The 11,945-nt window shown below is 40.7% G+C and overlaps 1 protein-coding gene and 1 long non-coding RNA gene across 2 annotated transcripts; one reads left to right on the plus strand and one right to left on the minus strand.

Moving 5' to 3' along the window:
* Positions 1–1,648: 1,648 nt before the first annotated feature.
* Positions 1,649–11,806, minus strand: tdg.1 (thymine DNA glycosylase, tandem duplicate 1). Its single transcript, XM_061036066.1, has 11 exons — positions 11,659–11,806; positions 10,929–11,003; positions 9,791–9,957; positions 9,076–9,377; positions 8,924–8,993; positions 7,335–7,470; positions 5,819–5,901; positions 5,624–5,718; positions 5,029–5,200; positions 3,658–3,810; positions 1,649–2,427 (listed from the first exon to the last, which is right to left on the minus strand). Exons 2-11 carry the CDS (start codon positions 10,985–10,987, stop codon positions 2,300–2,302), a joined length of 1,365 nt encoding a protein of 454 aa, XP_060892049.1. The 5' UTR covers positions 10,988–11,003; positions 11,659–11,806; the 3' UTR covers positions 1,649–2,299.
* Positions 9,250–10,354, plus strand: LOC132972924 (uncharacterized). The gene is made up of 2 exons (XR_009672954.1): positions 9,250–9,388; positions 9,801–10,354. It is a non-coding gene; the product is annotated as an uncharacterized LOC132972924 (long non-coding RNA).
* Positions 11,807–11,945: the final 139 nt, after the last annotated feature.

The raw sequence follows: 11,945 nt of genomic DNA on the forward strand, positions 1-11,945 counted from the left end.
GGAACAAAAGGAGTACGTTTAGACGAACGTCACACAACGTTGATGGTACCAGGATTGTTTTCAAGCACTGAAATCAGGGTTGACCTGCAGCCGGTTGTTACATTAGACTTTTAAGATTAACAAGCAGAAAGATTTATTTGAATGTGTTTAAATCATTTTGATTCTTAGAAATGTCTGTTAGCTAAAACTCTTGACTCCCCAGGTTTATGGCTGAACAGTAGGAGTAGTTGGATTGTTGATTCCTGTTAAATGTGCTTTCAAATGAAGTGAGTAAAAAATACACGGGAATAAATGTCAAATAAAAGGTGATGTTCAAATCAGCTGGTGTGTTTGAGATTTGATGTTGACATTGTGTGTAAGGTTGTAAAACATGTTTATTTGGAGGAGTCTAGTGGTCAAAGGTGCTCACTACAGTTGTCAAAATCTCTGCTAATCTAATGATCGAAAGCAATGAAAAGTACAGAAGTTTGAGAATAACCACAGATGTTTAGAAGTTTTAAACAAAAGCTGTCGAGTGTGTGAGAGAGAGAATGAGCACTGTCTAAATTACACAAACACATTGGCAATGTTTGTGTACCCAAACGTTGCCAATGTGTTTGTAATTTAGATTGTATGAGTTTTCTTGCAATTTTTGTAATTTAAAAACAAGAAATTGCCCAATGTTGGTTTACCAAGACTTCTTTTTTGTTGCTGTGGTTTCAAAAAAAGATATGGATTCTAGGGATGCACTGATGCATCGGTATCGGCCGATATTAGCCCTGTTGACAGACATTTGGCATGAACCGATTACAGTAGCCGATGTTAATTGTTGTGACATCTAGTAAACGTCTCTTATGGTGGGAGTCTTACGCCAAAAGGAGTCATGAAACAAACATCCTAATGGGAATCTGCAAAATTGTTATTTCAAACACCGGTCTTGGTATCGGCCCTTATTTTCCCCATTCAGTGCATCTGTAATGGATATCATTTTGTTGTTTAACTAGTATCACATTGAAGTTTAAAATTCTGGTTTTGTGAAAACCCTTTTGCTAATTGTGTTATTGTGACATCCTGTTATTATATAAAAGGCAGAACTTTTATTTTCCTGCTGTTAGGCTCCGTGTCCACCTAGCGTTTTATCTGAGCGCCAGCGTCTTGTTCACTTGTTCCCAATGAGTGGAGACTCTGCAGCAGCAGCCCCTAGCATCTTTTTCCAAGCGATCCACCTATTTTTTGCGACCACTACGAGAGCTCTTTTCCAAATGTATGATATTCCCAGTAGTTTGGCCGCCTACAGATCGTGTCTTGTACCCACATCCTCCTCGCTCCGTGCCTGCTGGGGTGAAAACGATCTCAAATATAAAACATGCAGTAAAAAGTAACGAGCTGTGTAGATCATACACAACTGTTGTCAACAGACTGTTGTCATAGAGACAGGACGCACGTGCAGTGCTTTTCTTCTCAGCGCACAAACCCTTCATGTAAGTGCTCAGCCAGAAAACAACGCTAGGTGGACACGGGACCTTTGGCTCCACTTTGTTTGCATTTTCTTCTTTACAACATACAGCACCTCAGTTTTCCTCATAACATCGTTTTGTACCTTGATACCACACTACTATATTATCAGAGCCAGAAAGACTGAAAGGTCATCCAAATAATATAAGAAAAACATCATCAGGGTATTTTAATGGACATTATTTTCATAAAATTCCTTAAGAATGACATTTTAAAACATACAAAACATTATCCTAAACTTCCTAGAGTGATAAAATATAAAGTCAAATAAAACCTGTTAAGAGTTTTGTAACATTTTAAAAAGGTTTGCCAGAGATTTCTCTTGACATGCATGATGAGTCCGGTTTTCATCCAGTGATCACGTCGTTGCATTGTGGCCAGTTCATAGCACCATAAAAAGAAAATATTAACTGATTAATGCTAAACCCTCCCTTCACACAGAGGATCGTAGAGGCTCACTCGGACCTGTGTGAGCGTTTAAAATAACCATCTGTGGTTGTATCTACTGTCGCAGCAGTAGGCATGAATGTTTACACTTACTGCATCACAGTGCAGTATGTTACAGTACAAAGGTTTAAATACATGACCTCCGAGGACAGTCCAGCATCGTCATTGTCAAGTCCCTGATTTTTTTTTTAACAAAGACTGCCGTGAAGGTGATCATACATGTTCACGAGACCATAAAACAAATAAAAAGTGCAGAAAGAAGATTCTGCAAAATCTCTAAGAAGTCCGTCTACACTAACGAAAAAGGAAAAAAGCCTAAAACCTGACAGGTCACTGCTTGTCAGCGCAGTCTTCTTCCTCATACACCGGCCTCCTTTTGTCCTCCGCTGATGTCTGGGATCTGGTCTGCAAAGGACTGGGTCATCCACTGTCCGTCTGGGAGCTGACCCTCTGCTAATTGTGATGTGCTCGCCTCCTGTGCTCCTTCTGTACACAGACAACAAATAGATTTCATGAAGCCCTGTGCACAGCTGAGCTCTCTCATGTTCAATCTGATGAATTTAGCTGACACATTATTGCAGATTGTAGAGCTGAGGAGGACACAGGTGATCAACCTCTGAGTGTCGGCTGCCTTGCTGAACTTTTATTTAAGTATCCATCCTTTATTCAAATGTTTAATATCTTGTAAATTCCTTTTTAGATTGAGGGGGAGAAAAAAAATCTGAACAGAAACAAGAAGTGTGGAGATGGGCAGTTTGACTAAGTTGTTATAGATAAGGTGTAGAAGAAGTCTCACAGAGGGAAAACATTTTATGAATGAAGCTGTGAAGTTTGATATAGTTTGCACAGCTAACATTGGCTACATAGGGTTCCTGGGACAGTTGGTGGGGACGGCCTGCTGCTACAGACGGCCTGCTGCTCTGTAATATTAAATAACAAAGAGTAAGGTCTTTTTTTTTAAAGATTTATTTTGGATTTTTGTACCTTTATTGTCAAGATAGATAGTGGGAAATCAGGGACAGAGTGGGAGACAGACAAGTAGGAAAGGAGCCACAGGTGGGATTCGAACCCGGGAATATGGCCTCTGTACACGGTGCGTTTGCACTAACCGTTACCCTACCAGCACCCCAAGAGTAAGGTCTTTTACCAGCTTTTTTAAGTGTCTCAAGGTAACATCTGTTATGAATTGGCGCTATACAACTAAAGATTGATTGATTGATTGATTGCACAGAATAAACAGAAAAGACTTGACTTGAAATAAAAATGGCATCTATGTTTTTTAAGATTATTTCTGGGACTTTTTATGCCTTTATCAGATAGGACAGCTTGAAAGAGACAGGAAATATGAGCTAAACCAGCGCCCCCAAAAGGCATCTTTACACAACAAAAGAATCTCGACGGCCTTTTAAATCTGTCTGATAAAGTTGTGAAGCTGGCCCAAGGCTTCTCCTAAAGACATCAAGCTGGGGATATCAGTTTTGAATCCTCTACCAGAGATGATTTCAGGGCTTTATAGACGTGATGTTTGAGAAATCAGTAAACTGCACAGAGCGGGCTTTAACCTCATTACACAAGTTCATTTAAACACAATGATAATTCCACTCAAGGCTGAAAAAGAACTTGTTACCTATCTTAACAGATAAGTAAAATGTTTGGACATACAGCTTCATGCCGCACTTTGATAATTAAAACAACATTACATTACGAGCGTGTTACCTGTGTTTTCTCCAGACGAGAATGTACAGTGCCCGTTGGTCTGTCCTGGGGCTGGTGCCCCTTCAGCACCTTTCTCTGCATACGCTCCCCCGTAGGCGTCTTCATAACCGGGATCATACGTCTCCTCCTTTATCGCCATCCTCTTGGCGTCCTCTGTTGATGGAAATACAATAAGTAAGTGTTAAACATTAGCCGACCAGGACACAGAGAGTAGTCTATGGGCATTATTCTAATATCGGCTGAAACACAGAATATGGAGTCATTGATCATACCACTCTTAAAGGGATACTTCACCCATTTGCATTAAACATTGTATCAGTAGTAAACTGGTAGTATTTTTGAAAGGTCGTGCATCCAGCCCTCATTTCCCCCTGAGACTGGAAAGTTTTGTATTTCTAAGTCTGAAAAGGAGCTTCCAGTGACGCAAATATCGTCATATTGCGTCACTGGAAGCTGTTGCGGTTAGCGGTGTGAAACTACAGCGCTAGTTCCTCATATTTTTGACCAGTGAAGCTACAGAACTATCACAGATCAGTGGGTGGGAACTCACTCCCAGAATCGAAACTTAACGTCCGCCATATTGCTTGGAAGCTATGCTAACAGGCTCTATGGAGAAAGCTGATAATGGCGAAAAAATATAAATATAGCGGCGACAGGCCAGTCTTGTGTTTTGGCTGCTGCGGCCGCCGGCTGACAGGGCCGCTAGCGCCGGGGCCGCCGCGACACAAGATCGGCCTGTCGGCAGCAACCGTCTTGCGGCTATATTGCTGGTGCCTGCTGATGAGGAGCCCGGGCCGGCTTGAGCCGGCTCAAGCTGGGGCGGACTGGCAGTGTCGCAGCTCTCACTGTTTGCCTATGGACACAGACATAGAGTCTGTTTTCTGCCATCAATTTCCAAGATCAATTCTGGAAGAAATCTCTGAATCAGTTGAGGAAATGGCCTTATGTGTTGAAGTAAATATGTCTGTAAATGTTTTTATTACTATATTTCTACTGCTATATTTTGGAGAAACTGTAACGATCGAATTTCCCTCTGAGATTAATAAAGTATTTCTGATTCTGATTCTGAAATCAAGGACCTTAGTGGGAGTGAGCTGCGGTGCTGTGCATTCTGGGATTTGGTGTCTTTCATCCACATGAGCCAAAAAGACACTTTCTGCCTTTTCTCAGGCCAAGAAGGCACCAACTTCAAAATTTATTTCACATTTCTACTACATATATGACCCAATGTCAGTACAGATTTATGTTTCAACGGGTGAAGTATCCCCCCAATTTTGTTTCTTCTTTATATCAAACTGCAAACTTCCACTTTAAGATCAAATATGTATTAAGAGGTTAAATACAGGTTGTAATAACATGAACAGTGCTTACCTTTAGCCAGCTGCAGGTTGAACGAGTACTCGACCTCCTGGATCTCTGCGCTTCTTTGCTCGCCCTTCAGCTTATCTCTGAGCTCCCTCAGTTTGATGTAGAAGTGGACTTTGTCCTGAGCACGAGGGAACTGAGCACACCGAGCGCTGGAGGAGGGCATCAGGTACAGCGCCTGTGAAGGAGACAGAGAAATGAATGTGAGAATTATATCTAAGACAGCTGAAGAGAGGGAGGAAAACAGGGAATTGTGGGAAGAGAGAGAGTCTACATCTGACTCTAGCCTGACCACATTAACTCTTTACAGGAAATATCTACAGCTGAGAGGATGGCTGTGGTGTGATTCAAGGTTCTAGCATTTTCACTTGTTTGTTTTTAATTTACAAATATTTTTGATGCCAACAGAATTGATATGAATGCACAACAGCCTTTAGTCAGTGCTGAAACTGATTACGTCTGATGTAAAATAACTTTGTGATCCATTAAATTATCCGATCAGATAAGACTACTCGGCCACAAATGTAGAAAATCAATTAATTTTCAGAGGCCAATCTGGAAACTGAGGCGTTAATATTTAGTCCATAAAGATGATTCTTACCACATCACAGTCGGGGATCTTGTGCGGCTGCAGACCAAATTCAAGCTTTGTTGGTTTCTTACCAAACAGCTCTCTGCAGAACATTTCATAGATGCCTTGTGGAGGAGAGAGAAAACAGAAAAACAATATGACTTCAATTGAATTTGAGGAATCATTTTGTGTAAATGTGATGTAAAGTATTGGAAGAGCGCTTACATTTTCCATTGAAGACAGCAATGAGAGGCTTGAATTTCTTTAGTTTCTCTGTGAGGATTTTGCCTCCTTCACGAAACTCCTTACTGTTTGGATGAAAAACAAAGGACCACTGTCACTTTTCAGTGTTAAAAAAAATCAATTCCCACAATTTCAAGCTAACAGAAATCTGTCATGGTTCCTGTAAGCTCATCCAGAAAACTTCTCTGGCTCCAGTGACATCAAACATGAGCTGTTTTCACACATGCACTCCTGAAGATCTGTGATTTAATCACAAATGTCCCTCAAAGGGGGAAGTTTTTCTGTTGGATTTGGGGGTGAAGGGGAGGGGATCTAAGGAGGCATTGAGACAAGACTTTAAAGGGGTCATATTATGCTTTTTCTGGTTTTATATGCTCTTTAGTGTGTTTTCCAAGTGTCCTGTGCATGTTTAGGCACATCTATGTGCAAAAATTCAAAGTCCGCGGAAACGCGGCTTCTCCTACGTCCTCCTGTTAGCTGTAGCATTAGCTGCACGTAACGCTCGGTTCTAGCCCCCCTCGAAAAAAATTTGCCAGTGTGACGTCTCGTCAGTGTGAGAGCACTGATCTAAGCCCATTGGCTCGTTGTGGCAAGCCCAGCAGCTCATGTTGCACTCCCACGATATGCCGTAGCCTGCGGTAGCACAGTAGTGCTAAGGTGCTAATGTTTTTGCTCCCTTCGGAGCCAAAGTGGCTGCATTCCCAATATGGTAAAAGGGGCGTGACATTTCCGAGAACCGTGCTGAGCGACTGACCAATTACGGCAGAGCCGACAGGCCGACCAATCAGATCAGACTTGGCACACGTGGGGACTCTGAACGTGGGCACTTCAGAGCCTTAGAGAGCGAGTCAGAAGCGAGCAGGTGCATGGAGCAGCAGTACATGAAAACAGACACTTTTTTTGAATTTTAGCTATTGTGAACATACTTTAGTAGGAACATAGATTAAATATACAAACCCCAAAAAGGGCATAATATGTATGACCTCTTTAAAAAGTTGCAGCTGAAATCCAAGATGACCAGTGAAGGGACAGTGCTTCATGAGAATGACAGTTTCAGTCTTTTTTTTATCAATGCGACCCGCGTACCCTCGTATTTGCTGTATCAACAAACGAACGGAGAAGAAGATACCGTTGAGAAGAAAACATAATAAAGTACTTTCTTTACTAGAAAGAAGCTCGCACCAGTCGTGTGACAGACATCATAACCCCCATCCACTTAGGATGTATTTTCCCAAATATTTCCCGCTGCATTCACACATCAGCTCCACCGGACTTCACATGTACATTTGACCAGCTTGCAGGAAAAGGTCCAGGTAAAGCCTGGGTGAAACATTTGGTTGTTTGGGTTCGTACAGCTTACTCGAAAGCTTTTGAAATGTTCAGGAGTTTTGTGCATGTGTGGAAACTCCGCTAACGATTAGTCATTAAATCAAACCATAAACGAGAAATGACACAGATACATTTAAATATGAGGTTTTTTTTTGTTTTAGTGGCCTACGTTGAGAGGTCTTTACTTCCTGGTGTCGCCCTTTCAACCATGTTCGTGAAGCCCATTTTGTACTTGGCGGGCAAGGTGGTGTCATGCATGTGGTTTAGCTGCTCCTCCGTAAATCCGGACAGAAACAGGCACTTCCCTGAAAAATAAAAAGTGTCCCAGTCATTCATCACTTTTGGAAACAAGAGAACAAGCATTTTATAATTGATATGAATGCATGATTTATAATTTTTTTTGCCTTTATACGATAGGACAGTGGATAGAGTAGGAAACCAGGGAGAGAGAGCGGTGAATGACATGCGGGACAGGAGCCACAGGCCGGACTCAAACCCGGGCCGCCCACTTGGAGGTCTATAGCCTTAGTACATGGGAGGGGGACCTAACCACTGGGCCATTTGAACCCCAAGAAGAAGTACTGTTCTAAGTCAAAGGTGTCCCAACATGTGTCTTAATCTAAATGTATCACACGGGATGATTGAAGGGTAGAAATGCTTTTTGGGAGCCGGGCATCAAGTGGTGTGAGGACACTTTTAGAATAGTTATTTATCCTTCTTTCTTTCTGGTCCAAAGTAAATTGAAGTCAAGGCAGCTTCAGCGTGCCTCAAAACTCATAAAACTTGGCCAACACATCACAAGGTGTTGTCAAATGGATCCACAGAGCCCCGTTAAATGTTTTTCCAGGTTTCACTTACAAGCCTGATATTCTTGAATAAACTCCTTCAAGGGGCTAGTTTGAGTCTGTAACTTCACAAACAAAGTCCTCAATCGAACCATCTGATGCTAGTAAGATCATACACCCCTACATTTCTAAAAACCTTTGGAGACTCAAACTATTTGCCGTCCTCTGATAACTCTTGCAGACCAGCACAGGAAACAGTTTTAACATTAACGCTCCTGTCAGGATCTTTAGGTTTGTGTTGATGTTTGCGCTCCCTGTGGTCAAAGCTGTACGTCTCTTTTATCTCTTTTCTGTTTATGTCCAGTACATGCTTAGGTAGAGTTTCTGGCCCCAACAAAAAACGTCTCTCTTTTCACAATTGCATCACTCCCATTAAGTTTTTTAGGGCCGTGGAAAATGTGAAGAAAAAGGGACAGTAAAAAGGCTGTTTCTGCTGTACATCATCTTGTCTGACACACGCCCCGTGGCAGGAGTTACACACATTATAAATTGTAATATAGGGGCGCCGACAGCCTAGGGGTTATGTCGCACGCCCCATGTGCAGAGGCTATAGTCCTTGTTGCTGCAGCCGTGGGTTCAAATCCAAACTCAGCCCTTTGCTGCATGTCGTCAACAACTCCCTTTCCTTCCAATATTTACTGTCTCTCTACGGCTGTCCGGTCTAATAAAGGCAAAAAGGTCCAAACAAATATATAATATATATATATATATATATATATATAATATATATAATATATAAATTCAAAATCATTAAAAACTGAAATGTTGAAGTAACCAATCTTATGCTGGTCCTGTTTGCCTTTTAGGTCACAAATATTCATCAATTTGAATTTCAGCCTTTTTTTTAACCAGTTAAAAACTCCTCACAGGAGAGCTTTAAACAAATTAAAATCATTCTTGTCACACAACTTACAGAAATGATTTCCAGGACCTGGAAACCACCGTCCTATGAAAGCTGCCATCAGTCCTGGATTGATACCAATCTGTCAAAAAAAAGGGCATGTTTTTGAAGCATACAAACTAAAATGAACTCCTGATGGCAAAGAGTTGAACAGGGATCCTTACAATGACATAGTCCAGGTTGTAATCTAGCAGGTCAGGCAGAGTCTTTTTCATGACTTCCTCCTCTGACATCCCCTTAAAGCGGTCGACTTTCCTCCTCACTTTCTTGAAGCTCTCATCTATCTTCTCTTGTTTCCCGTCGGTCTGAGCATCAGCGGCCTTCTTGGGTTTAGGACCTGGTTTGGCTTTAGGTGCATTTGGGTCTTTAGGTGGCTTAGGTGGCTTAGGTGCCTTGGGGACTTTTGGTGGTTTGGGTGCCTTGGGTTCCTTGGGTTGAGCTGGTCTGCCTCTTTTTTTGGCCGGGGCTACAAGAGAAGTTTAGAGAGTGGATTTCAGTGGAGTAGAAATGATCCTGATCCTTCACTGCTCCCCTTTACTTAGTTTACTGTTCACAGACTGCAGCTTTAACTTACTATGACTTTTTATTACCCCAATTAATTAAATGTTTGAGTGCCTTAAAGAGATTGCTCAAACTTTCATGAAAACCCCAACATGACTCAAGACTATTTCAACACATTTCAGAGCTTTTTTCCAAAAGTGTGCCTTCTAGTCTTCAGGCTAACAGCATCAACATTCATCAGATCTTATAATTCAAGGATAAAGTGCAGCACACCTGTTATTGACAAACTAAGTCAACAATTTATACAAGAAATCTGACCCAAAACAAGCACCTCTATAAACAGTGAATATGTATTTGATTGAATATGAATTGTAATACGTTTAGCCAGGTTGGCAAGCTCCTGTTGATCCATCATGGGTTCTGGATTAGCCATGTGTGCCCCGGCTGCCTCCTCCGCCTCCCCCTCTGGGTAAGGATAGTGATGATTGGGGTTGAAGCCTGAATATTGGTTCTGGAGAGCTTGAAACTGCTGTGCAGACTGAACCCTGATGTGAGGGAATAATGTGAAAAGATAATAAATAAAGCAAGAAGAATAGCAGCCTTATGTGCTACAGTTAGACTAGTGTATTGTATAAAAGCAATGTGTCTCATTGTTTGAATATCTCTACATGAAACACAGTGAGGATTAACAATTTGGTTTTATAAATTAATACAACTAATGAGTTCCTGCTGAGGTTTAAATAAATGTATTTATAAGTTTCTTCATAAGAACTTATTAGCTCTAAATATCTTAATCTGTATATATAATGTATGTTTACAATAATGCTAAACTTGTAACAAACATGGCTTCATAAGGTTTGTGACAGAACACGTGATGAAGCCATGTGGCCAAAATCATGTTGTTTGTTTGAGAATGTAACTTAATAAAAATAAGTAATTCAGGCTTCTCGTGTGCGGTGAATCTTCTCATTTTCCGTCAAAAAATAAATATATTTATACATTTATATACATATTGTGTGTTAGTGTATATGCACAACATATATATATGTATTTCCTTTTGCTTTTAGTGTATTAGAAGCACCATTAAAAGATATATTTGATATAGTCATGTGCTTTATACAAACTGGTTAATAATGCACGATGTAAGGACTGAAAGCTTGTATGTTGGCTGTGTTCAAAATCAATAAAGACATTATTCAAAAAAAGGAAACAAATAATATAGTTAAGCCTCACACCATGTTAAGGGGACAGAGTCCGAGACATTGCAGCAAAAAGGTTGTTTTCTTTGTTTCTTGCTGCATTAAATCACAGTATACACAATTTAAATCATCACCCACGCTGCACAAACTAAATGACGTGTTTCAAACACAATGATTTAAAAAAAAAAAAAAAGTGTAAAAAGGGAAACTGGGCACACATGCTTTCATTTCATTGTCATCACACTTTGCCATTCAGGGATTTTCTGCTCTAATCTCACTCCCCCCTTGGCCACATTGTGGTGAGGACGAAGACTCACCACTGATGAAGATACTCCGGAGAGACAACAGGGAATGATCCATTCAGCTTTTCCTCCATCTTATGGGTGGTTTGACTTTATAGATACATTAATATGCAGGTTGAGGAAACATAGCTACAGGATGTACACGTCATTTTTATTTGATTTTTTTAATTGTTGCATATTTGGAGTCTGGCAGTGTGTGAAAGTGAACGCATGTGCCAGGGCATTGTTGGCAAACTGTGGAGTTAGCAACAAAATAAAAACAATAACATGAACAATAATAACAAAGGATAACTTACATGGTGATAAAGAATTAATACATGGTGTGAACACTACTATGCATAACTCTCTTTTTAAGAAATAACGTCACACCAGAAGACATTAAGAGTAAACATGATGCGACTACTGCACATCCTCATTTGCTGTGTTTCTCCCTGCTTCTATCACGGTGTGCTAACTAACTACCTAAACTGGATAAAAGAGCTATCAATTTGCCATTTTTGGACAGGTTTACAATACACTGCTGGCAGGTAAAAGCAAGAGTATTTCGAGATGTTTTGTCGTCCAGGCAGTAACATGATAGGGATCGTTAAAAGCTGTTCTTTAGCAGTGCCACAAGTGCAGCTAATGCTAGCCCACAGCTAGCTGCTAAGCTAACTTAGCATGGATGAATGATTTCGCTTCCACCGAGAGTCCTCGCTGAAATAAATTATACACAATTTACAAGAATATAGAAACTTTTTCGAACCTGTTGTGGAACCGGCTTAAATGAGTATCTTCTGTACAGTTAACTATTTGTTTCCCATCTATTCCGCTCCTCTATTCACGACATAGGAGCTGCTACCGAGGCAACAAAGACATGACAGCACCGCCGGTCAACTTTGACACCGGAAGATACCAAATGTAAGGTGTAGACAAGAAGCGCGTATTTAACAAAATGATTTAAAAATAAATTTAACGGTATATATTTAAATATATTAACGTGTTAACATATTTACTGGAGTTAACCTGTATGTATTTGATATTAACAAAACA

This window comes from Labrus mixtus, chromosome 4, assembly GCF_963584025.1.
Source record: "Labrus mixtus chromosome 4, fLabMix1.1, whole genome shotgun sequence".
Classification (NCBI taxonomy): Eukaryota; Metazoa; Chordata; class Actinopteri; order Labriformes; family Labridae; genus Labrus; species Labrus mixtus.

What these genes read in the sequence shown, in the direction of transcription:
- tdg.1 (XM_061036066.1), bottom strand. Translation starts at nt 10,987, where the DNA reads ATGGAGGAAAAGCTGAATGGATCATTCCCTGTTGTCTCTCCGGAGTAT. An exon ending in GCTTGCCAACCTGGCTAAAC is followed by an intron (nt 9,378 to 9,790) that starts GTATTACAATTC and finishes CTTCTCTTGTAG; the next exon opens with CCCCGGCCAAAAAAAGAGGC. An exon ending in CAACCTGCAGCTGGCTAAAG is followed by an intron (nt 3,811 to 5,028) that starts GTAAGCACTGTT and finishes TTCCATCAACAG; the next exon opens with AGGACGCCAAGAGGATGGCG.